The 20,943-nt window shown below is 42.7% G+C and overlaps 1 protein-coding gene across 2 annotated transcripts; it reads right to left on the bottom strand.

Moving 5' to 3' along the window:
• Positions 1-18,123: 18,123 nt before the first annotated feature.
• Positions 18,124-18,435, bottom strand: LOC147461645 (uncharacterized). 2 transcript variants are annotated; one of them, XM_086501484.1, is made up of 2 exons: positions 18,391-18,435; positions 18,124-18,339 (listed from the first exon to the last, which is right to left on the bottom strand). In XM_086501484.1, exons 1-2 carry the CDS (start codon positions 18,433-18,435, stop codon positions 18,124-18,126), a joined length of 261 nt encoding a protein of 86 aa, XP_086357610.1. The 2 variants fall into 2 exon arrangements, with proteins under 2 accessions (XP_086357610.1, XP_086357607.1); XM_086501481.1 differs by having other exon boundaries at positions 18,124-18,435.
• Positions 18,436-20,943: the final 2,508 nt, after the last annotated feature.

Genomic DNA, 20,943 nt, shown 5'->3' with positions numbered 1-20,943 from the left:
CCAACACTCCCCCCCTCCTAGTTCATGTCTACCACGACATGGCTGGCTTTGTCTTCAATGTCTTTGTCTGTCTTCCTTGTTTATTTGATGTAGAAATGCATCTTATCTCATAGATTCGCTCGCCATTAATGGGCCAAATTTTTTTGACTTGTACATGAAGAAGCCGGTGTAAAATGCTTCTTCAAATGTTTGGAGATGGTAGCTGGGCAAAAACATGAGCCGTCTGAAGTATGCATACAAAACTGGCTCTGTAGGTGGCCCACTTAGATCATATGATAGCTCTCATATGTTTTTCTGTATTCATGAACTCTGAACTCCAGCTTTCTGAAAACGCTGTGAGAAAGGCCAAAAAAGTCCGAGCTATTTTACAAAGCATTTTGCAGGACAGGTCGGGAGAGCCTCCAAATTTTGCAATGGCGCCTTGAAGGGTTTTCACCATGTAAGAACCGAATATTCTCTCTCCTTCCGCCGGTCCTGGCAAAACTGGATAGTTCAGCCATGTGGGATTTCTGCTTTGTAAAGCTTTATGTTGGCTGTAAGTATAAGTTCTTGGTGTTGGACAGAAAGTTCTATCATCTCTGAACTCAGGTGGTGCATTGACTAAGTGGATCAGGTTGTTAGGATGATGCAAAAGCCACTAACACCTCCACTTTGGCTGGCTATCTATGATTCTGCTTTGCTGTTCCAGAACCTGTAATTCTCCTTCAAATAGTGGCACTTCTTCTTCCTTTGCTAGCTGCCGTTGATGTGTCAGTGTTTCATATTTCAACAGAGCATAGGGTAACATCGGGGCATTCCACTCTTCCCGTAGCTCTTTTTTTATCTTGCCTGATCGGGAGAGTCCTTGTAGCATCTCCTTCTCTAGTTTCATGGCCTTGTACCACATCATCTCTGATTGATTTTCCATTTCTTCGGCCATCTTCTGCTCTTCAAATTTTGTGCCTGAATCTTCGTCTTCTTCTTGGTTGTTGGAGCTAGCTTGATCATTCTATGTATCTGGGGCCCCATGGTTCTCTGATCCTTCCTCATAGTCATCATCACCTCCATATAGTTCTACTAGTCCAATCAAATCCGTGGCCGCTTGCACTATGTGCACCCGCACCTACCCTTGGGGTTGTCTTGTAGTTTGGAGACTTGCAATTTGTCTGACAGAAAGGACATATATTCACAACAATGGACGTTTTGACTGCACAAGCACGATTGCAGCTCGATAACACTGAAAGGTCCGTTATCTACATCCAATTTCCCATGCCTATGTGTTAGCTTGGCCCAACACATAAATCGTATAGGGTAGGGCACAACTTCCGTTTCTTATAATTTTTGGAGAGACCACAATGCTAACTCTCCACCATACTTTTGTATGGCACTTCTGGATGACATGCACCATATACGTTCATTTTGTGACGCTTCATTGTAAGGCAAATTGTCTAACTATTCACCTTGCTTTTTTTTAGCTTGACTCAAGCTTGGACAATTACAAAAAAAACTATACAAGATTTCCAGGTCAATAAACATTATGAAAGAAATGGACTCACTTTCGGACCTTTCAGCTGTAGTGAGAGAACGCTCCTTAGCCAATAGGAAAAAGGCTAACGTTACGTTGAAAAAGCATTTTTTCTCATTTTAAAAATGTCCATTTTGGTGAATTTGTCTATCACCAAAAAAGTAAGGCGCTTGACGTGCAGCCATTGTTCGATTATTGATTTGGAGTGTTTGAAATTCCATCTCCTTTTGGGTTGCAGCCTCTTCTAACTCTTTTACTCTGTTGTGCAAATTTTCATTTTCTTCCTTGATGGACTTGGAAACAAGGCTTTCTATTTCACTGTCATGAGCTGGTCCTTGTTGTTGTTCACTTTGTAAGTCCGAGATTTGCCTTTGCAATTGATCCTCAGCTCTAAGCGCACATTCGGCTATCATTAATCTTTGTTTTCTTTCCAATTCCAGCTCTCTCTTTAGTGCCGCCACTTCTTCTTGCGATTGGACCACCGGTGTTGCTGGTAGCAACGTTTTTTTGTTTCTTTGCTCTTTCTATCTCTCTTGTCTGTATGTATGTTATTACTGCCCTCAAATCCTTCACTTCAATTTGTAAGTCATCGATTACGACTTGCAAATTTTTTACTGTCTCCAGGGCATCTTGCTTTTCTGCCATCAACCTCTGGATTTGTTCATCTCTGTCATTGACATCTTCAAGAAACACATTGATTGTATCTTCACAAATGGCATTGAAACTTTCTGACTCCTGTAAATTTTCTTTGAGGAGGTTTACTCTGCTTTTGAGACCCAAGATCTCAACATCTTTAATGCTGATCAGTTTAAGGTTGTCATCTCTTTGCTCCTGCAACTTCAGAACCTCTTGATGGGTTGTTTCCAATTTCCTCTTGTTTGCCCTGTTTTGATCGGCTAACAACCGACTGTGCAGTCTCGTTTGGTTTAGTAGAGTCTCCATTGACTGTAAATCCAGGTTTATAGTAGCTTCCAACTCAATTTGTTGAGAGGAGGAATCTTTTTCTCTTGTCATATCTACCTCTATGTGCTTGCCTTTATCAATGTTTGATACTGTTTTAGATGGCCATCTGTCCTTTCTTCTTCTTCTCCATTGGGTGGTGTAGGAAAACTCTCATCACGATGCGAGCTCTCTGAATGCGGAGGAGAGTCAATAGGTGGAGTTGATTGTCTTTCACTTGGGTGGTGTAGGAACTCTCTCATCACAATGCGAGCTCTCTGAATGCGGAGGAGAGTCAACAGGTGGAGTTGATTGTCTTTCACTTGTCTCTGGCCTTGGAGATGGAGATGGTGTTTCATCATCTCGTGTAGTTGGCCTCAATTGATCTCTCAAGGTTTGGAGATCCTCCTCTTCAAGTGGCAGTTCTAGCTCATCCATAGCATTCCTCTCTTGGATGTATCTCTCAAACCAGTCCAACTCAAAAAGCTGGATTGTGTTTATTCTTTGTTCTTAATGTGTAAGTGCTACTAGGGTCTCCAAGTGGTGCCTACATTGCCTCGTAGAGATCTTTCTAGTACAAAGCCTTCTAGCATTCTTTCCATCTTTGCTACCTTCTTCAATCTGGTGTTGTTCTCCATTTTTGATTTCCGCTTCTTTAATCTCAAGTCTTCTTCTTCAGCTTTTCTTTCTTCTTCCATCTTTTCCTGTGTACTTCTGGTGACTCTTTCCAGCCTGCGTCCTCCAATGTTGTTAGTAGAGGCCGATACTCGCCTTTGTGGTTTGTCTTCAACATTCTCCTGTAGTAACTGATTTGCCGCTCCTATGGCCTGGTATATTATTCTGGTGAGGACTTCTCCTCTTGCAATGTAATTTGGCTTGTCCTGCCGTAGCTTTGTGACTTCCTCAAATAGATATGATGCATGATCTATATAGAACTCATGTGTCATTCCCATAGCCCAGGTCATTGTTGTTGAGATGACCCCGTGTGGTGTAGTGTATCTAGGCGGTCTCTTGCTGTAGCTCAATAGACATTGACTATATACCTGTGTCAGTTCCCTCACTTCTAGGTTTGCTATGAGTTCAAAAGACGGTAGTTTGGATCTCTGCAGGTAGACTGTGAGATTCTTCCTTCTTTCTCTCATGTTGGCTCCCTGATCAGACAATTTTAACGCTTCTTTGATGATTTCCATGGTGATCTGAATCTCCATCATCTCATTATCCATGCCTGCATAGGGCATGTATGCATAGGGCATGTAAGGTCACCCTATAGTCACAAATTGAAAATCAGCTCATTTGAAAATTTTGCCCGGTCTATCGTGATAGATAGGCTATCTTTTGACAGGAGATATATTTTCCACATGTGACTCCACCATTTGGTTCCTCATGTCTTGTACATGATCTGATCCCATTTCCATCTCAAGTGGATGTCAAGTGACCCCCTTTTGGATCAGCTTTCATTTTTTCAGATTCCTTCCAAGGAGATGTTGGTCTATCTCCCTCATTTTGTGTTGTTTTGGGCTCAAACTTAGTGGGTAGCCCTCTTGTATCATGCTAAAGCCAACTGTTGATTCCAATTTTTGATCAGATGGCCCTGTATCATTTTGCTTAGTCTATCGCGATAGACTAGGACTTAGTGTCATTTTGCTATATTTTGGCTCTGTAGTCATTTGTCTGCCTTCTCCTAGTTTATGTAAGGTCCCTTGACCCCTCACATGTGAATTTTAATTGTGTGCCCTTGAGGTGTCCTGTTCTGACTCTGAGCTGCTGTCAAGTCTATCTCTTCTTGTCATATGAGTCCATCTTGTCTCGAAATTGGTGTCCTGCCTCCATATGCTTCCCCAAGTCTATCCTTGTGATAATTTTTGAAAAGCCTCCCCCTAAAGATAGAGTAGTCGGTCTATCGGGATAGACTCAGTTACTTGGTCAAGATAGAGCAATTTTGCACTTTGATTTGATATCTGGGGTCATTAGTCCTTGTTAGTACCCTTTATGAAGTTACAATCAAAATTTTACGTGTCTAAGTGTATGGGCAAGCTATCGCGATAGACTCAACATCTAGTCATTTTTACAAGTTTTTTTTTTTAATGTTAGTTGACCACAATGGTGTTAGTAGGCTCTCCTAGACACACACATTAAGTTTTAACCAATTTGGAAAAGTGTACTCCCTGTTTGCAGCACTTAGCTGTTTTTGGAGTCAGAGTAGACCACTTAGGTGATGGTCGCCGTTCTTTTTGGTCATTGTATGACTCAGGATGACTTTCCTTTCCTTTTGACCTTCCGTCAAAGGAGTCTTACCATACACCAAGCGAACTTTACCGAGCAAATAGAAAAACCGAGCGAAACTTTGTGTGTGTGTGTGTGTGTGTGTGTGTGTGTGTTTTTGCTGCAAACGTGTTAATAGAGAAATATCTGACACCTTTGTAGCATCAATTTTTGTTAGTGGTGTACGTTTCTTTGATGACTACTTGCAAAGACATAGTTCTACGATTCCCCTTTCAAAGGAACATCTTTTGAGAAAGGAACTCCAACTAAGGATGTGCAGCAAACTCTTCTTGATACTCATGGTAAATCCCACTCCTCCATAATGGTATTTTAATATTAAAAGAAATAAGCTACTATTGTATTGAGCAAAGAGAGCAGTGATATCAAAACTAGACTATTTAGGGTACCTGTCACTTGTGCTTTCTCCTTTGACATGTGTTCAAAGAAACAACGAATGCTCCCTACCCTTTGATATATCCTTCACTAGCAAATGTAGACTTAAAAGCACTGACTACATCATATCTCAAGCCCCAAACTCTCGCATGTGGAATGAGCCTTCACAGTGGCACATGATGATACTCGAGGCAACTAAAAACTCTAGTTTTGGACAATATATCCTCCCCTTTCTCCATATGTAATGAGCTATCATCCGCACCAACAACACTTGGTCACATTTCTAGTCTTGTTTCAAAGGGATCTATCTGAAATGAGGCTTTAATTGGTGTTTCCTCCTATTTTAACTCATATAGAGACCCTAAACCTATATCTTGACTATCATTTCCATCTTGAATCTCTGTCTCTGCGACCAAACTAACCCCTTGTGTGATCAAACTAACATGCTCACTCCACATAGGCAAAGAATTTGATGCATTCTCACCACATCTTCTTGAATAACCTTTAGATAAATATAGCTTGGCACGTAAAATGCAATATATAATTAAGTTGTGCAATTATTTTGCATGAGATAGCCACACATCAATGTTATCAAATTGAGTGATTGTAATGATGCAATTACAAAAAGACAATTAAATATGATCTCTAGATGCTATCTTGTTTTATGCTTGAAACACACCGCATAAGCACACACCGTGTTTACGCAGTATGCATAATAGCGTACGGGGTGAGAGCGCAAAGGATTCCTAATGAGGATCAAGATAGGAGGAGCATCCCCCTCATCCCCCATTTGGTGCCCAAAACCTTACTACACCAATGTGACATGCTTTTGAACATTGTATGAGCAAAGAACACATGATGAGAGGAGGTGTGGAATGAAACCCTCTCGTTTGGCGCTCGATTTACGATAACCCACCAATGCGGGATGCATAAAGGCACTTTGGTTGACACAATCATATACTAAAAGCTAGCACCATAGCAAATTTGCATGCTTAATGACGGTGGTGCTTGAAACCTTATCGCACCATTGCGACAAGCATAACGGCACATTGGTTGGCACAATCAGATATTGATGTAGCTGCCATTATTGGGTTTCTTGTCGCACTTAGGGCTGGCCAGTAGCGAGCTTTTGTAGTGATCTACACACATGTTGACTAGAACGGTGGAGAAGCCAAGTGCCATTATCATCATCATCACAATCGTCACTAGATTTCTCTCTCTCTCTCTCTCTCTCTCTCTCTCTCTCTCTCTCTCTCTCTCTCTCTCTCTCTCTCTCTCTCTCTCTCTCTCTCTCTCTCTCCGCTCCCCTCCCCCCGCCCCCCACCCAGTTTGTGTGTGCTAGCTAGCTTGTTTCTCTCAATAGATGAGTCCAGATTGGTGAACGTAAGCTTCACTTGCTTGAATTACGTTATCTATGAAAGAGGCATGCCATTGCAACAAATTATGCAAAATTCGGCACTCGGTAGGTCTCTTGGGATTGATCCTATGACGTTAAAAAACATCCTCCCCCCCCCCCCCCCCCCCCCCCCCCCCCTCTCTCTCTCTCTCTCTCTCTCTCTCTCTCTCTCTCTCTCTCTCTCTCTCTCAAATAGAGACACACAGTGACACGCGCGCACATATGAGAGCTTTATTTACACGGACAATATGGGGATCGATTCGAGGCATAATCGAAATTATGCAAAGCACCCTGGTGAACAGAGGATCACGAGGCATCGAGGTTGCTTAGAGGCTGAGCTTCGTACAACTCCTCACTATAATTTCTCCCATTTGCTCTGAGAGTAAGTCTCTAGGCTCTGAGCGTTCGAAAACTGCAGACGAACCAGGAAACAGGAAGAGAAGAGTAGCAGCAGAGGTATAACAGTTTGTGAAGCCCCTCCACTCGCTCGCTCGCTCTCTAGGCCTAGTATTTGTCGACCATTCAAGGGCTAAGGCAAAGTGAGAAGCTTGCAGGGACCAAAATTAGAGAGTATGAGTGTTGAAGTCGAGGGAGGAGCAATCACCAGTACTGCTACACAAGAAGTTTTGGAAAAAATTCTCACAATAATTCCCACATTGTGACTTATTTCAACATCATGAACTTTTGTGAGGGAGGCACTGCATACATAGCTAGGTACGATTGGGGGCAAAGGACCGGCGGCCCGGTGGGGGGGACCGGGGTCCCTTGCCCCCAATCGTACCTAGCTAGGTATGCGGTGCCTCTCGAGCAGAAGCTCATGATGTTATGCATTGTATGAAAAACACTGGAAAAGACTTCGTTTTCCTACATGAGAAAATTTCTAAATCTTCTTGTGAGCTACTGAAGCTTATTTGACATGGCCCCGAAAAGCCCTGGTTTCGCTCTATCCCCCCCCCTCTCTCTCCTCCTCTATCCCAATCTCTCTCACCATGCTCTCATGAGGAGGTTCTAAGGATCACTCTCTTCTCTCCAACCCTTGCGTAGTGGTCCAGAGCCAACGGTGATCATGAGTTGCAGATGAAGAACGGCATATGGTAATCAGAATTTGCAGCCATCAACACGCACAGGGGGGAAGGTTGAGGCGCAGGGTTTTGATGTGTGAAGCAGTGCGCACGGCCTGATAAGCTAGGTACAAGAGTTGTGGCCTGCGCACATGCACTATCACGGCCGGTCGTCGCTATAGGCAGTTTTTCCACCGGCGGGTTTAGGCCTCATTGCGCACATGCTGCAACGGTAGCTCGATGGCGGCTGCTCCATCGGCCTCCCACCGGTCATCAGGCAGCGCACATGCTAGGAACTGCCTGCTGAAAGCGCACGAGCTATGCTCTGGACACTGCGTGCAGTCGCGTGTTGGCTGTAGCTAGGAATGGTCCGAGTTCTTTGGAGGAGTTGTAAGATGCCTGCATGAGTGGTCCCACTCCGGTGCCGAGCTGAGATGAAGTCTCTCTCTCTCTCTCTCTCTCTCTCTCTCTCTCTCTCTCTCTCTCTCTCTCTCTCTCTCTCTCTCTCTCTCTCTCTCTAAAAGGAACTAGTATGTCCCTACGATTAAAAAAAAAGAAACAAACGGAGAATCAAGTACGATGCTTCGCCTACATTGAAAAAGAAAAAAACTGAAGGGGAAGGGGGACAGGAGGTAAAGTTGCCATGAAGTAGGAGGCGGAGGCGGCATCGACGAGGAACAGAAGCAGCCTCGAAGCAGGAGGTTAAGGCAATGGGGATGAAGCGGGAGGGAGGAGAAGAGGAAGCAGGAGAAGGGGAGCCATGGCTGTTTTTTCTAATGTAATGAATTCCTCTAGCTGCCAGCATTGCGCGATAAGGCGTGTGGTTACATGAGCACGCAATGGATTCAACTCCTGGAGGAGTCACAATCAAAACCCATTCATAACATTTTGAAGCAAGGTAAGGTTCTCCTTAGGAGGAAATGGCTGGATTGGAAGGAATCTACCAAGGAAATGAATATAATAAAGAATCCACCAGTAAAGAGACAGCCACAAGATATTATATTCCACTCGAGGATTCTGATTGTGCTGTGACATCATTGACCCCAAAACCACAGAAGGATGAACCTCAGTCATTGTCATAATAATCAATATCTAATTCTCCTAAATGATTTTCTCATATTAAACTGATCATTTAATGTGGGGAAGTGCCAGGGGAGAAAAGGCTAGAATATTGGTTAAGCTAGCAGACCGGCCACAGTAGGGATCCAAAGGAGGGAAAATAGGGATCCAAAGGGGGGGGCATCTGCAAAAGAGCCATGTGCAACAATGGGCTAAAAAGACGCTAAGGTTCAGCCCATTAAGACTTCCAAAATGCTAAGGTTCCAAAATTCAAAGGTTGTGTCCAAAGGTCAACCCTAGGGGAAATTGGATGCTTTGTGTGTACCAAAAAAAGTCTTTGCAATCCCTACATGGGAGGGGGCGAGCCCTTCTTCTAGGGAATGAGAGAGAAAGTCACACACACAGGCTCCCTTCACACAAAGGGAATTAGGGACACATGTCAGCTCCCTAGCCCAGATGCCCACAAGGTGTGCCCAATTCCTATTGGATGGCCTTGGAGGTGGACCAATGAAATTTAAACTAGAGTAAATCTAGTTTAATTAATTTAAAAAACACTTAATAAAAGAACCAATGAGAATTAAGTCTCCTAGATGACTATTGGGCAGTCTCCCAAGGGGTCCAATGAGCCTTCAAGAGCCCAATGGCTTGCTTGATTCCTATTGGCCAGGAGGCAAAGGGGTCCAATGAGAGTTTAATTAAAATATTAATTAAACTAAAGCTCTCACAAAAGGGGAAAGGGGGACACATGTCAAAAGGCTATCACTTATGCTGCTTAATGGTGATAGGCTAGCCTTGGGGAGGTCCAATGGGATGAGAGCAAGAGAATTTAGCAAGCGGGATCGCCCAAGAGAGAGAGGGGGCTGATTTTTGCAAGGCATTATCACACAAACACTCACACAATCTCATGTGTGCAGAAAGAGAAGACTATCTCTTCCCAAGATTTAATGGAGAGCTCATCACCTACTCCAAGCTTGTGAGATAGAAGCCTCCATCAACACACTCTTGGCATGTGGATGCAAATCCAACCAAGAGTTAAGCTTCAATGCATGATCATCTCCTCTACCATGCTAATTACTAAGCTAAAGCTATGCTAATATGAGTGATTATGTGAGGAGATGTACATCTTTCTCGTAAGATACTCCTTCTTCCTCTCAATCTACTCTCATACCCTCCTAGCTCACCATCTTCGAAGGTGTGTGAGGTCTTGGGTCTGAGAACGTGGATAATTCAAGTTTTGTTTTCTAAGTGTTTTGCTTAGTGCATGAAGCTTTCATCTTCATTGCACTAGCTAGTCTTGAAGGAACACAAAGAATTGTATTGTACAATGTCTCTCTTGATGGGAGAAACCATAATACAAAGCCTTTTGGAGGGGGGGACCGGCTCCATGCAAATCCGGTCCTCAACTATTGTCATTAGCTTAATTTCTCTCTCTTTTGAAAGTATTGTCGATGCTATCTAACTAGGTGTTATGCTTTTTGTTGCTCTCTCCACCCAAGCACTCTTGTAATGCTCATTAGGAATCTATTCTAATGAAATGCCCACTATGTTCATGTTAATTTCCGCTACACACAAGATATTAGGCCATTAAAATGTTACATTGGTATCAGAGCACAAGGTTTCTCTTTGCTTGCTCAAGAAGGGAGATCCTCAATCTCGCTACAAATGGTTGGTATTATTAATTGCCTGTGAGTAAGTAGAATAGGGATTTTTCAGCCTTGCAGTGCGCCTGCCTTCGTGCAGCTAGCGGGGCATCACCGTCGAGATCTATGGTCTTAATAGTGGAGTCCTACGGGGCTTGCCTATGGCTTAACCACTATTGAGCTATTAGAAGCTTGACAGGAGCCGGTGCTGTTTTGGTGTCGAAAGACCCTCTCTTCTATTCCTTGCAATTAATGGTATTCGAGCCCCGAGTACAGTAGCTTGAGTGCTTTTTCTAAAGGGGTAAAGAGGAGTAGCAACTAGGGCTTGAAGTGCCAAAGTACACCTAAAAAGTTTACACCTAAAAGTTGTTAGAATGGATGACAATAGTAAAGAGAGTGAAATTAATGTTGATAACTTTGATTTTGCTCATGAGCAAGCTACTAATGATGCTTCAATGCTTGTTAACTATCTTGTTTCTAGGCCTCAACAAGCCACGGGCAATCCATCCCTCCAAAGTGAAGTGCAACGGCAGCTCTGTGCTCACGGGATTCTCCAAGCTCATCACCATGACGAGAGAACACCTAGGAAGCCTCCTTGTGAGACTCCCAAAAGAGGTCTCTCTCCGATTCGGGAAGAAGAAGAGAATCCGTACGAAGGGCGCAAGAATTTACTTCTTGATTATGCATCTCCTTCCCAAAGGAGAACTCAAGAGCCTCCACCGAAGGAATGAGAAAGAAGTGAGTCTCCCGCCACCTCGGCGGAGATGGCTCCACGAAGACGGCGGGCTAAACGATCTCCATCACCACCAAAGCAGAGAAGACCATCACACTCTTCTCCACGCCATAATTCAAAGAGGGATGATAAAAAGCAAGAGAAGAAAAAGGCGAGAAAGAGGACACCCTCTTCTCCATCTTCTTCATCCTCTTCCTCTTATGAAAGTTATGGTGAAGACAACAAAGATCAAGACAAGAAAAAGGCGAGAAAGAGGTCACCCTCTTCTCCACCTTCTTCAAATTCTTCACCTTCTGAAGAAAGTGATGGTGCAATCTTTGAACCATAAAAAAGAAGAGGCCATAGGAAATCCTATGCCGCATGGAAGAGGTCGTCCAAGTTGAAGAAATTCAAAGGGGAGAGAAGAGCATCTCTTTCCTTACCTATGATGGTACCTTTGGTGCTACGGAAAAAGTTTTGGCCTTTATCCAACACTTCGATGCGGCGTTTGGAGATGAGGGCTTCACGGAGTCCTCTAAGCTACGCCATGTAGCTATGCACTTTCAAAAGTCCGCCAGACAATGGTGGTCTAGCCTACGAGCCAACAGTGAAGCTCCACGAACATGGAAAGCTTTAAGAGCTTCCATTATGAAGAAGTTTTTGGCCACCGATGCCAAAGACAAAGTACTCACGAAATGGTGAAGCTTAAAGCTCTCTCCCAATGAATCCATCCACAAATATGTAGACAAGTTTTGGGACCTACAACTCAAAGCCACTGTCTTTAAAAAGTTGGATTTTGGAGAGCAAAAGCAACAATTTTGTGCGGGCTTAACTGAAGAAATGGCGGAGTATGGAAACTCCCAAAGGCCACGTACCATATCGGCGGTAATACACCATACTATGGTGGCTTCTCGAATCAATTTCCAAATGAGGGCTAAAAGAAATAATAATCCCCCGAAAAACAAGGGTTCCAATGAGCCTAAGGGGAAGGACAATGTCCAAAAGTCTCCTAAGGGCAACTCCAACAAAGCTAAAGAGAAGGGAGTTTACAAAGGTAAGAATAAACTCTCTCCTGAAGAGCTTGAGCGTTATCATAGGGATAACCGGTGTTTCAAGTGCAGCGAACAAGGGCATGCATACCGCGCTTGTCCCCAAAAGAACAAATGCCAAGATCCTCCTAGAGCTTCCTTGGTTGAAATCCAAGAGGAGGAGACTCACCAAACTCATCACAAAGGATCTCCTCTATGCCATGCTTGGGGAAAGGTAAGAGAACATGATGCTTTTATTCTCTTTGACCCTGGTTCTACTCACAATTTTATATCTATAGAGTTGGCCACCAAGCTAGGCATACAATCCTACGAGATGGGAGATGTCCTACTCGCAGACAGTGCCTTCAAGGGGCAAGAAGCTTCAGTCACTCCCTTAATCGGGAAATTGAGGCTTCATGTCCAAGGCTATGTGGACAAAGAGGACTTCTTTATCTCTCCCCTCAAGCATGAGGATGTAATCCTAGGGGCACCATGGTTTGACCGCCTGGCTGCTGATGTTAAATTTCCTGAAAGGAGAATCTCCTTAAAGTTCAGGGAAAAAGATATGTATATAGATGCTAAGGAAATGGGTAACACTATCCCCATTGTACATACACCAGCTTTCAACAAGTCAATAAAGAGCTCTATTTCCGTGTACATGATTTTTGTTAAAGATTCTCAAAATGAGCCTAATGCTAAATAGCAAAAGAAAATAAAAGAAACCAAAAGGAATTAGAGTTATCCAATTTTCTCAAGGGGTTTCAAGATGTTTTTATTGACGACATCCCTTGTGAGCTACCTCCTAAACGAGGTAATGATGACCATGCAATTGAACTTCTTCTAGTAAGTTCACTGCCTAACAAACCTCCTTATAGAGTTTCTCAAGCTCAACAAGAGGAGATTATGCGGCAAGTGCATGAGTTAGTTGAGAAGGGTATGGTTAGACCAAGCTCATCTCCATTTTGCTCACCTGTGCTATTAGTGCAAAAGAAAGACGGCACATATTGTATGTGTGTCGACTATAGAGCACTAAATAGGATCACTATCAAGAATAGGTTTCCTGTTCCACGGGTAGAAGACCTATTTGATAAGCTACAAGGATCGGCCTACTTCATTAGGATTGACCTAAAAAGTGGCTATTATCAAATAAGGATAGTTGATCAAGACATTGTAAATACCGCATTTCGCACCACATTTGGTCTTTACGAATACATTGTCATGCCTTTTGGCTTGACCAATGCACCATCTACATTCAACCACTTGATGGAGAAGCTGTTCAGGCCTCATCGAACCTTCACTCGAGTTTTCTTTGATGATATTATCATCTACTCTAATTCATTAGATGAACACAAGAAACACCTCCAGGTAATATTTCAAGTTTTGAGAGAGAATAAACTTTATGTTAATCGAAAGAAAAGTGAATTTTTCTTGCAAGAGATTCAGTATTTAGGTCACATTATCTCTCAAGATGGCATCCAAATGGATCCATCAAAGTTAGAGGTAATAAAAGGATGGCCTAAACTAAGGAATCTTCATGAACTAAGAAGCTTTATAGGTATGTGTGCATACTATAGACGCTTCATAGAAAAGTTCTCACAAATTGCGGGCCATTACATGACCTAACAAAGAAAGCGTTAGGTATACATGGTTTGCTAAGGAGAACAATGCTTTCGAAAAGCTTAAACAAAATCTTATCTCTCCATCTGTGCTTACACTACCGGATCTCTCAAAACCATTTGAGGTCCAATGTGATGCTTGTGGTGATTGCCTTGGAGCTGTTGTACTCCAAGAAGGGCACGCCATAGGCTGTGAGAGTCGAAGGCTCGACCCTATTGAGCAAGCTCTAGGCATATATGAAAAGGAAATCCTTGTAGTTCTACATGCCTTAGACTCATGGAAGCACTATTTATTGGGGACTCCTTTCATTCTGCAAATGGATCACCAAAGTCTTAAGTAATTCATGACGCAGACCAAGCTCTCCGACAAAAAAATGAGGTGGGCAAATTTCCTTTCACAATTTCATTTTCATATTGCTCACATTGCTGGCAAGCATAATCAAGTAGCTGATGCACTCTCAAGACGGCCGAGAGTGAATGCGGTTTCCATAGCAACTCACAATGATCTATCTTCAATGATAGATGAGTAGGCTATTGATCCCGATTTTAGAGATGTGATTTCAGCCCTTGCATTAGGGAAGAAAGAAGAACCATTTACTTTACAAGATGGTTATCTTCTCTATGGCAATAGACTATGCGCTACTAACTCACTATGTGAGAAAGTAATGTATGAATATCATGCTCCACCTTATGCGGGGCATAGAGGGATTCAGTCTACCTTAAAGGGAATTGAAACATATTTCTATTGGCCTACCATGAAAGTGAACATACAAGAGTATGTTTCTAAATGTGTGGTATGCCAAAAGACAAAATTTGATAGAGGGAAGCAACTTGGATTGCTTCAACCCTTGCCAATCCCTAATTCACCATGGGAGAGCATATCCATGGATTTCATCTTTGGATTGCCTAAGTCTATCCATGGGAATATGCGAATATGGACGATAGTAGACAGGTTCAGTAAACAAGCTCATTTTATACCTGTCAAAAAGACTATCAAAGCCCATCAAATGGCAACCCTCTTTATTTCACAAATTTTCAAGTACCATGGCTTGCCAATGTCCATAGTGTCGGATAGAGATCCTAGAATGACCAGTAATTTCTGGAAGGGTCTCTTTGAGAATTTAGGAACAAGGCTAAACTTCTCTTCGGCCTATCATCCACAAACGGATGGCCAAAGTGAAATAGCTAACCTAACAATTCTCGATCTACTAAAAGCCTATGTAACGGAAGTAGATCAAAGATCCCAATGAGAGAAGTACTTACCCTTAGTGGAGTATGCTTACAATAACAATGTACATACTTCCACGGGAAAAGCACCTTTCGAGGTAATTGAGGGGAGATCAAATAGTCCCTTGCTACTTAAGGTACATGGGAAGATCTTCGCTGCAGATGAGTATAGCCGAGACCTACAAGAATCTTTTCAAAAGATTAAGGATGCTATCTCTATCTCACAGCAAAGGCAAAAGGCTGCTGCTGACAAGCACAGAAGAGCCCAAGCCTTTAAAGAAAACGATTGGGTCTTGTTAAAGTTTCCCAAGGCTCGATTAAGGCAGACGACGGGCAAGAATCCTACGGGCCACCAAAAGTACTATGCTAAACTAGCAAAAAGGTACTATGGTCCCTTTCAGATTCTTAGGCCAATCAATGAGATGGCCTATCAACTCAAGTTGCCCAATCATTGGCTCATACAAAATGCTTTCCATGTGAGCCTATTAAAGCCTTACAAAGGAGAGCCACCTCATGAACCAACTATTGAAGACCCACCAGAGATCGAGGACCAAGAGGAGGTGTTGCGGCCCGAGACCATTCTCCGACATGAAGACAAGGTACTAAGAGGCGGTAAGACTATCCGACGATATCTTATTAAGTTTAAGAATTATCCTTTTGAAGATGCTAGATGCATGCAAGGCATACAATTAAAGGATAACCTAAACCTTGTCAATGCTTACAATGCTTCCCAAGAGTAAGAAAATGTACAAAATGTTAAAAATGAACAAAGTTTTTGTCTTATAAGACTCCCTTTTTCTTTATTGTGCACAAAAATAAAGTAGTATGCATGCTTAGATCAAGTTTGCGGAGACGACGTCTCCCTATCTAATTCTCCTAAATGATTTTCTCATATTAAACTAATCATTTAATGTGGGGAAGTGCCAGGGGAGAAAAGGCTAGAATATTGGTTAAGCTAGCAGACCGGCCACAGTAGGGATCCAAAGGAGGGAAAATAGGGATCCAAAGGGGGGGGCATCTGCAAAAGAGCCATGTGCAACAATGGGCTAAAAAGACGCTAAGGTTCAGCCCATTAAGACTTCCAAAATGCTAAGGTTCCAAAATTCAAAGGTTGTGTCCAAAGGTCAACCCTAGGGGAAATTGGATGCTTTGTGTGTACCAAAAAAAGTCTTTGCAATCCCTACATGGGAGGGGGCGAGCCCTTCTTCTAGGGAATGAGAGAGAAAGTCACACACACAGGCTCCCTTCACACAAAGGGAATTAGGGACACATGTCAGCTCCCTAGCCCAGATGCCCACAAGGTGTGCCCAATTCCTATTGGATGGCCTTGGAGGTGGACCAATGAAATTTAAACTAGAGTAAATCTAGTTTAATTAATTTAAAAAACACTTAATAAAAGAACCAATGAGAATTAAGTCTCCTAGATGACTATTGGGCAGTCTCCCAAGGGGTCCAATGAGCCTTCAAGAGCCCAATGGCTTGCTTGATTCCTATTGGCCAGGAGGCAAAGGGGTCCAATGAGAGTTTAATTAAAATATTAATTAAACTAAAGCTCTCACAAAAGGGGAAAGGGGGACACATGTCAAAAGGCTATCACTTATGTTGCTTAATGGTGATAGGCTAGCCTTGGGGAGGTCCAATGGGATGAGAGCAAGAGAATTTAGCAAGTGGGATCGCCCAAGAGAGAGAGGGGGCTGATTTTTGCAAGGCATTATCACACACACACACTCACACAATCTAATGTGTGAAGAAAGAGAAGACTATCTCTTCCCAAGGTTTAATGGAGAGCTCATCACCTACTCCAAGCTTGTGAGATAGAAGCCTCCATCAACACACTCTTGGCATGTGGATGCAAATCCAACCAAGAGCCAAGCTTCAATGCATGCTCATCTCCTCTACCAAGCTAATTACTAAGCTAAAGCTATGCTAATATGAGTGATTATGTGAGGAGATGTACATCTTTCTCGTAAGATACTCCTTCTTCCTCTCAATCTACTCTCATACCCTCCTAGCTCACCATCTTCGAAGGTGTGTGAGGTCTTGGGTCTGAGAACAGGGATAATTCAAGTTGTGTTTGCTAAGTGTTTTGCTTAGTGCATGAAGCTTTCATCTTCATTGCACTAGCTAGTCTTGAAGGAACACAAAGAATTGTATTGTACAATGTCTCTCTTGATGGGAGAAACCATAATACAAAGCCTTTTGGAGGGGGGGACCGGCTCCATGCAAATCCGGTCCTCAACTGTTGTCATTAGCTTAATTTCTCTCTCTTTTGAAAGTATTGTCGATGCTATCTAACTAGGTGTTATGCTTTTTGTTGCTCTCTCCACCCAAGCACTCTTGTAATGCTCATTAGGAATCTATTCTAATGAAATGCCCACTATGTTCATGTTAATTTCCGCTACACACAAGATATTAGGCCATTAAAATGTTACAGTCATGAAACCCTAATAATGAGAAAAAGTAAAACCCTCATTCTAAGGGTTAACAATTGTCTGAAAGGAGAATCCATAAACATTATTAGCTATTGATTTTTAGCGGATGACTTACCATTACATTGACAGAATTTGTTGTCCCCAAATACCCGAAGTATGTCACCTCCCCAACTAATGATTGTTTCCACAAGATTACATGCCATTAATAGTATTACTCATTAGAAAAGTGGAGAGAATATGCTCCGATCCTGAGCATTAATGTCACAAGAAAAAACCATAGCATGCAATCACGATGTTCATCCAAGCATACAAGCCATATATATAGCCCAGAGTTGGACTAAGAGATACATTGAAGTAAAATGTATTAACATTTTCAGCAAAGAAGAGCCATTTGAACGAGTTTGATAGGTGATCTATTGCTGCCATGAATCATAATTTACATTACAAGATTTGAGGCCGAGACAAAACCTTCACCATTACACCTTCCCATTATTTTCTGCCCGCATACAATGCACAGGCCATGAGCTCCACTTTATAAGCTACTAAAGACTTACCCTCACTGTTCCAAATAAAATTACAGCTTATAGGGTGCTAGTAGCTGGCTGGTGAGGCCTCAATGCCTTTCGATGCCGTCGAAGCCACCAGCCTAGAAAATTGAATCACCAAGTCATAATATACAGTACATTGCTTCTCCTTCCACGCATAACCTCCTCCCCTCAATAGATTGTATAGTTTTGCACACTTTTTCAACAGTTGATGCCACACTTCAGAGGGTTGGGTCCGGTTACACGCACTAGGAAAGGGTCTATCCATCCCTATGAGCAGGCGACACTACAAGAAGGTGGATGCAAAGCCTAGCCCCCAAACCCATAGAGAGTTCTGCCTTGGCGCTTCAAGGCAAACACCACATCCATGGCAGTAACAGTCTTACAGCGGGCATGTTCTGTGTAGGTGACAACATCTCTGATGACGTTTTTGAGGAAGATCTTGGGCACGCCACGAGTCTCTTCGTAAATGAGGCCACTGATGCGCTTCACGCCACCTCTACGAGCGAGGCACCGGATGGTAGTCTTGGTGATACCCTGGATATTGTCACGCAGGACCTTGCGATGGCGCTTAGCCCCTCCTTTGCCGAGCCCATTGCCACCCTTGCTGCATCCCGACATGGCGTCTTCTTCCGCTGCTTCTGAACTGACGAGTCAAATACCCTGTCACACGAGTCTCTCTCTCTCTCTCTCTCTCTCTCTCTCTCTCTCTCTCTCTCCATCTCTCTCTCTCTCTCTAAAAGTCTCAGAAAGAGCGCGCGCCGGCGCGCACTCCTTCAGAGAGGTTATTTTTGGAGACTCCCTCCCCCCCTCTCCCTCCCTCTCTACCAACATGGGAAGGACTTGATATACACTAAAACAAAAAAGGTACCCATACACATTTACTCTTCTACTTGTTTTAAGCCAAGTAAGCTACGTCAGCTTATTTTGTGCATGAGTTATGTGACTTGCGTGGTACATTTTTGCATCCATCGATGCGTCTCGAGCAGACGGTCCGCCTCGTTGGTGCTATCAGCTTCAGATTGTTCTTATGTTTGACGATAGCATCTATACACTTTCTATCTCTTTTGTGATACAACATTATGAAATATCTAATGCATTCAATTTTCATCATTAACTCTAATGGGAGAGCAGATGAAGATAAAGGCTACTGAACTTGCTAGTGGTGAACAAATCTTCCTTCTCAATCATGGCCAATGTCAATTCTAGAAGGTTCACATTGCTATTGAAAGCACACAAGGCATTGGAATGAAGGACACACTAGTACTAGTCCGATGGTCCCTAGAGAGTAGTTGGTATACTACATGCAATGACTTCACAAAGCAACCTACACATGGCACTCAAGAAAGCAAAGGATATCATTCAAATTCAAGAGCTACATATGCTTTATGATGGACATGTGGCATTTGAGTTACCATTTTGATCTATTTGTGCATGAACTTATGACAATTGCAACATGTGAATTTACCATGGAGAATAAGTTTGCACAAATAGAGTTTTGAAATATGCTCAAGAAGATGGTTCAGAAGCAAGGATATGACTGTGTATCAATGTGTGTGTGAAAACATTAAAGGAAGAGTATGTCTGTTTTGTTTCAGACTATTTTAATGTGTGTGAACACATTAAAGGAAGAGTATGCCTTTTTTGTTTGAGACTAGTTGAGATGCAACATGGTTACTTTGCTACACTATACTCTATAGATTAACTATTGAGATCTTGATCTAATATTTTTCACTGCTTATGCTCGCTCGGTTTCTTGTTCACTCGGAAGTACTCACTCGAGGATTGGGATTCCTCCCGTCAAAGCAGTCGGTTGTTCTTTTGGTGCTTACATCACCAAGAACGACCATTTGGACGTCTTTTTGGCATGTTTCTGGCGTTTGCCCTTGTGTAAGAGCTTTTTCTTGAGTGGCAACATTCCAACTCATAGTTGACCTCCTTTGGATGTACCCTATCAAATTTGGTGTCATTTGGTCACCTGGTTGGCCTGTTAGAGTTTCGTGACGCTTTGCGCAGTTTTTGTCAGATAGGGACTTTAGGCTCAGTTTTGACTGACTTTTTCATGGTCTAACCATTCAGTTGGTTTGTCGAGGTTATTGGCTTGCTGCCTATGAGTTTTGGCTCATTTCTAATCACTTTGGGTCAGCTGCCCTTCTGTAGGTCCTATGAAATTAGGGTTTTCTAGGAGGCTTTCTTCGTGCTTTTCGAGGTCATAGGCTTGATCCCTGAGCTGTAGGCATTGCGCCTTTCAATTTTGGTTCCATTTGGTGGCCTCTAGGTCTTCCTAACAACCGGTCTATAGTATGTGTGCACAAGTTGTGATGGTGGTGCTGGCGAGGTTTTGTGACTAACTGAAGTAAACAACACTGTTGACGAGCATACCTCTCATATCTGATGTGACCGTGCGTGATGGATGAGCTCCTGGAAGTCTCAGATGCTGTAGGGAGCTCTCTCTCTCTCTCAATGGAAAATGACTCAAATGAGAGATTTCTGGCCTAGCCCCCCTATATGTAATCGAGACTCCGACATGAAATTTTCCCATCTTTTACCTGTGGCCATAACTTTTTGCGAGATGCGGTTTAGGCTCCCAAATTTCCTGATTTGGACCTCGTTTGCTCCAATTCTACAATTTTTGCAGATTTCTCCTTTTGGAGGTCCCGTCATGACGGTGGCCATTTTTGCCCTGTCATCTTCGCACTCCATATTTTTTATGTGTCTTCTTTACCTTGCTCCGATCAGGCGTCTCTTCTGTTGTGTTTCCATCTGGATTATGGATTTTTTTCTATATTTTTTGCTAGAAAATGGCTAAAATAAGGCAAACAAATCCCAAAATAACCCGAAAATAGCAATTCTAACCTATAAAAATATCAATTTATAGCAAAACACTTTGTAGCTCACTTTTCTCTCATTTATGTACATTCTCTCTCTCAATCGTCAATCTTGGCCTATTTTTTGCTGTTTTTCAACGGTTTTTGGCCAATTTTGACTTGCTTTACATTATATACATATCCCTAGGGGCCCATATATGATCATTTGGTCCTCAATTTTGATTAATTACGAAGGCATATTCTTTTCCCAAAAAGTACACAATAAAACACAAAAATGGTTGAAAAATCAATAACAAACATT

Source organism: Adiantum capillus-veneris, chromosome 3 (assembly GCF_014529385.1).
Source record: "Adiantum capillus-veneris isolate H3 chromosome 3, ASM1452938v2, whole genome shotgun sequence".
Classification (NCBI taxonomy): Eukaryota; Viridiplantae; Streptophyta; class Polypodiopsida; order Polypodiales; family Pteridaceae; genus Adiantum; species Adiantum capillus-veneris.
The sequence above is the reverse complement of the archived record's forward strand: the minus strand, read 5'-3'. Positions and strand labels throughout refer to the sequence as shown.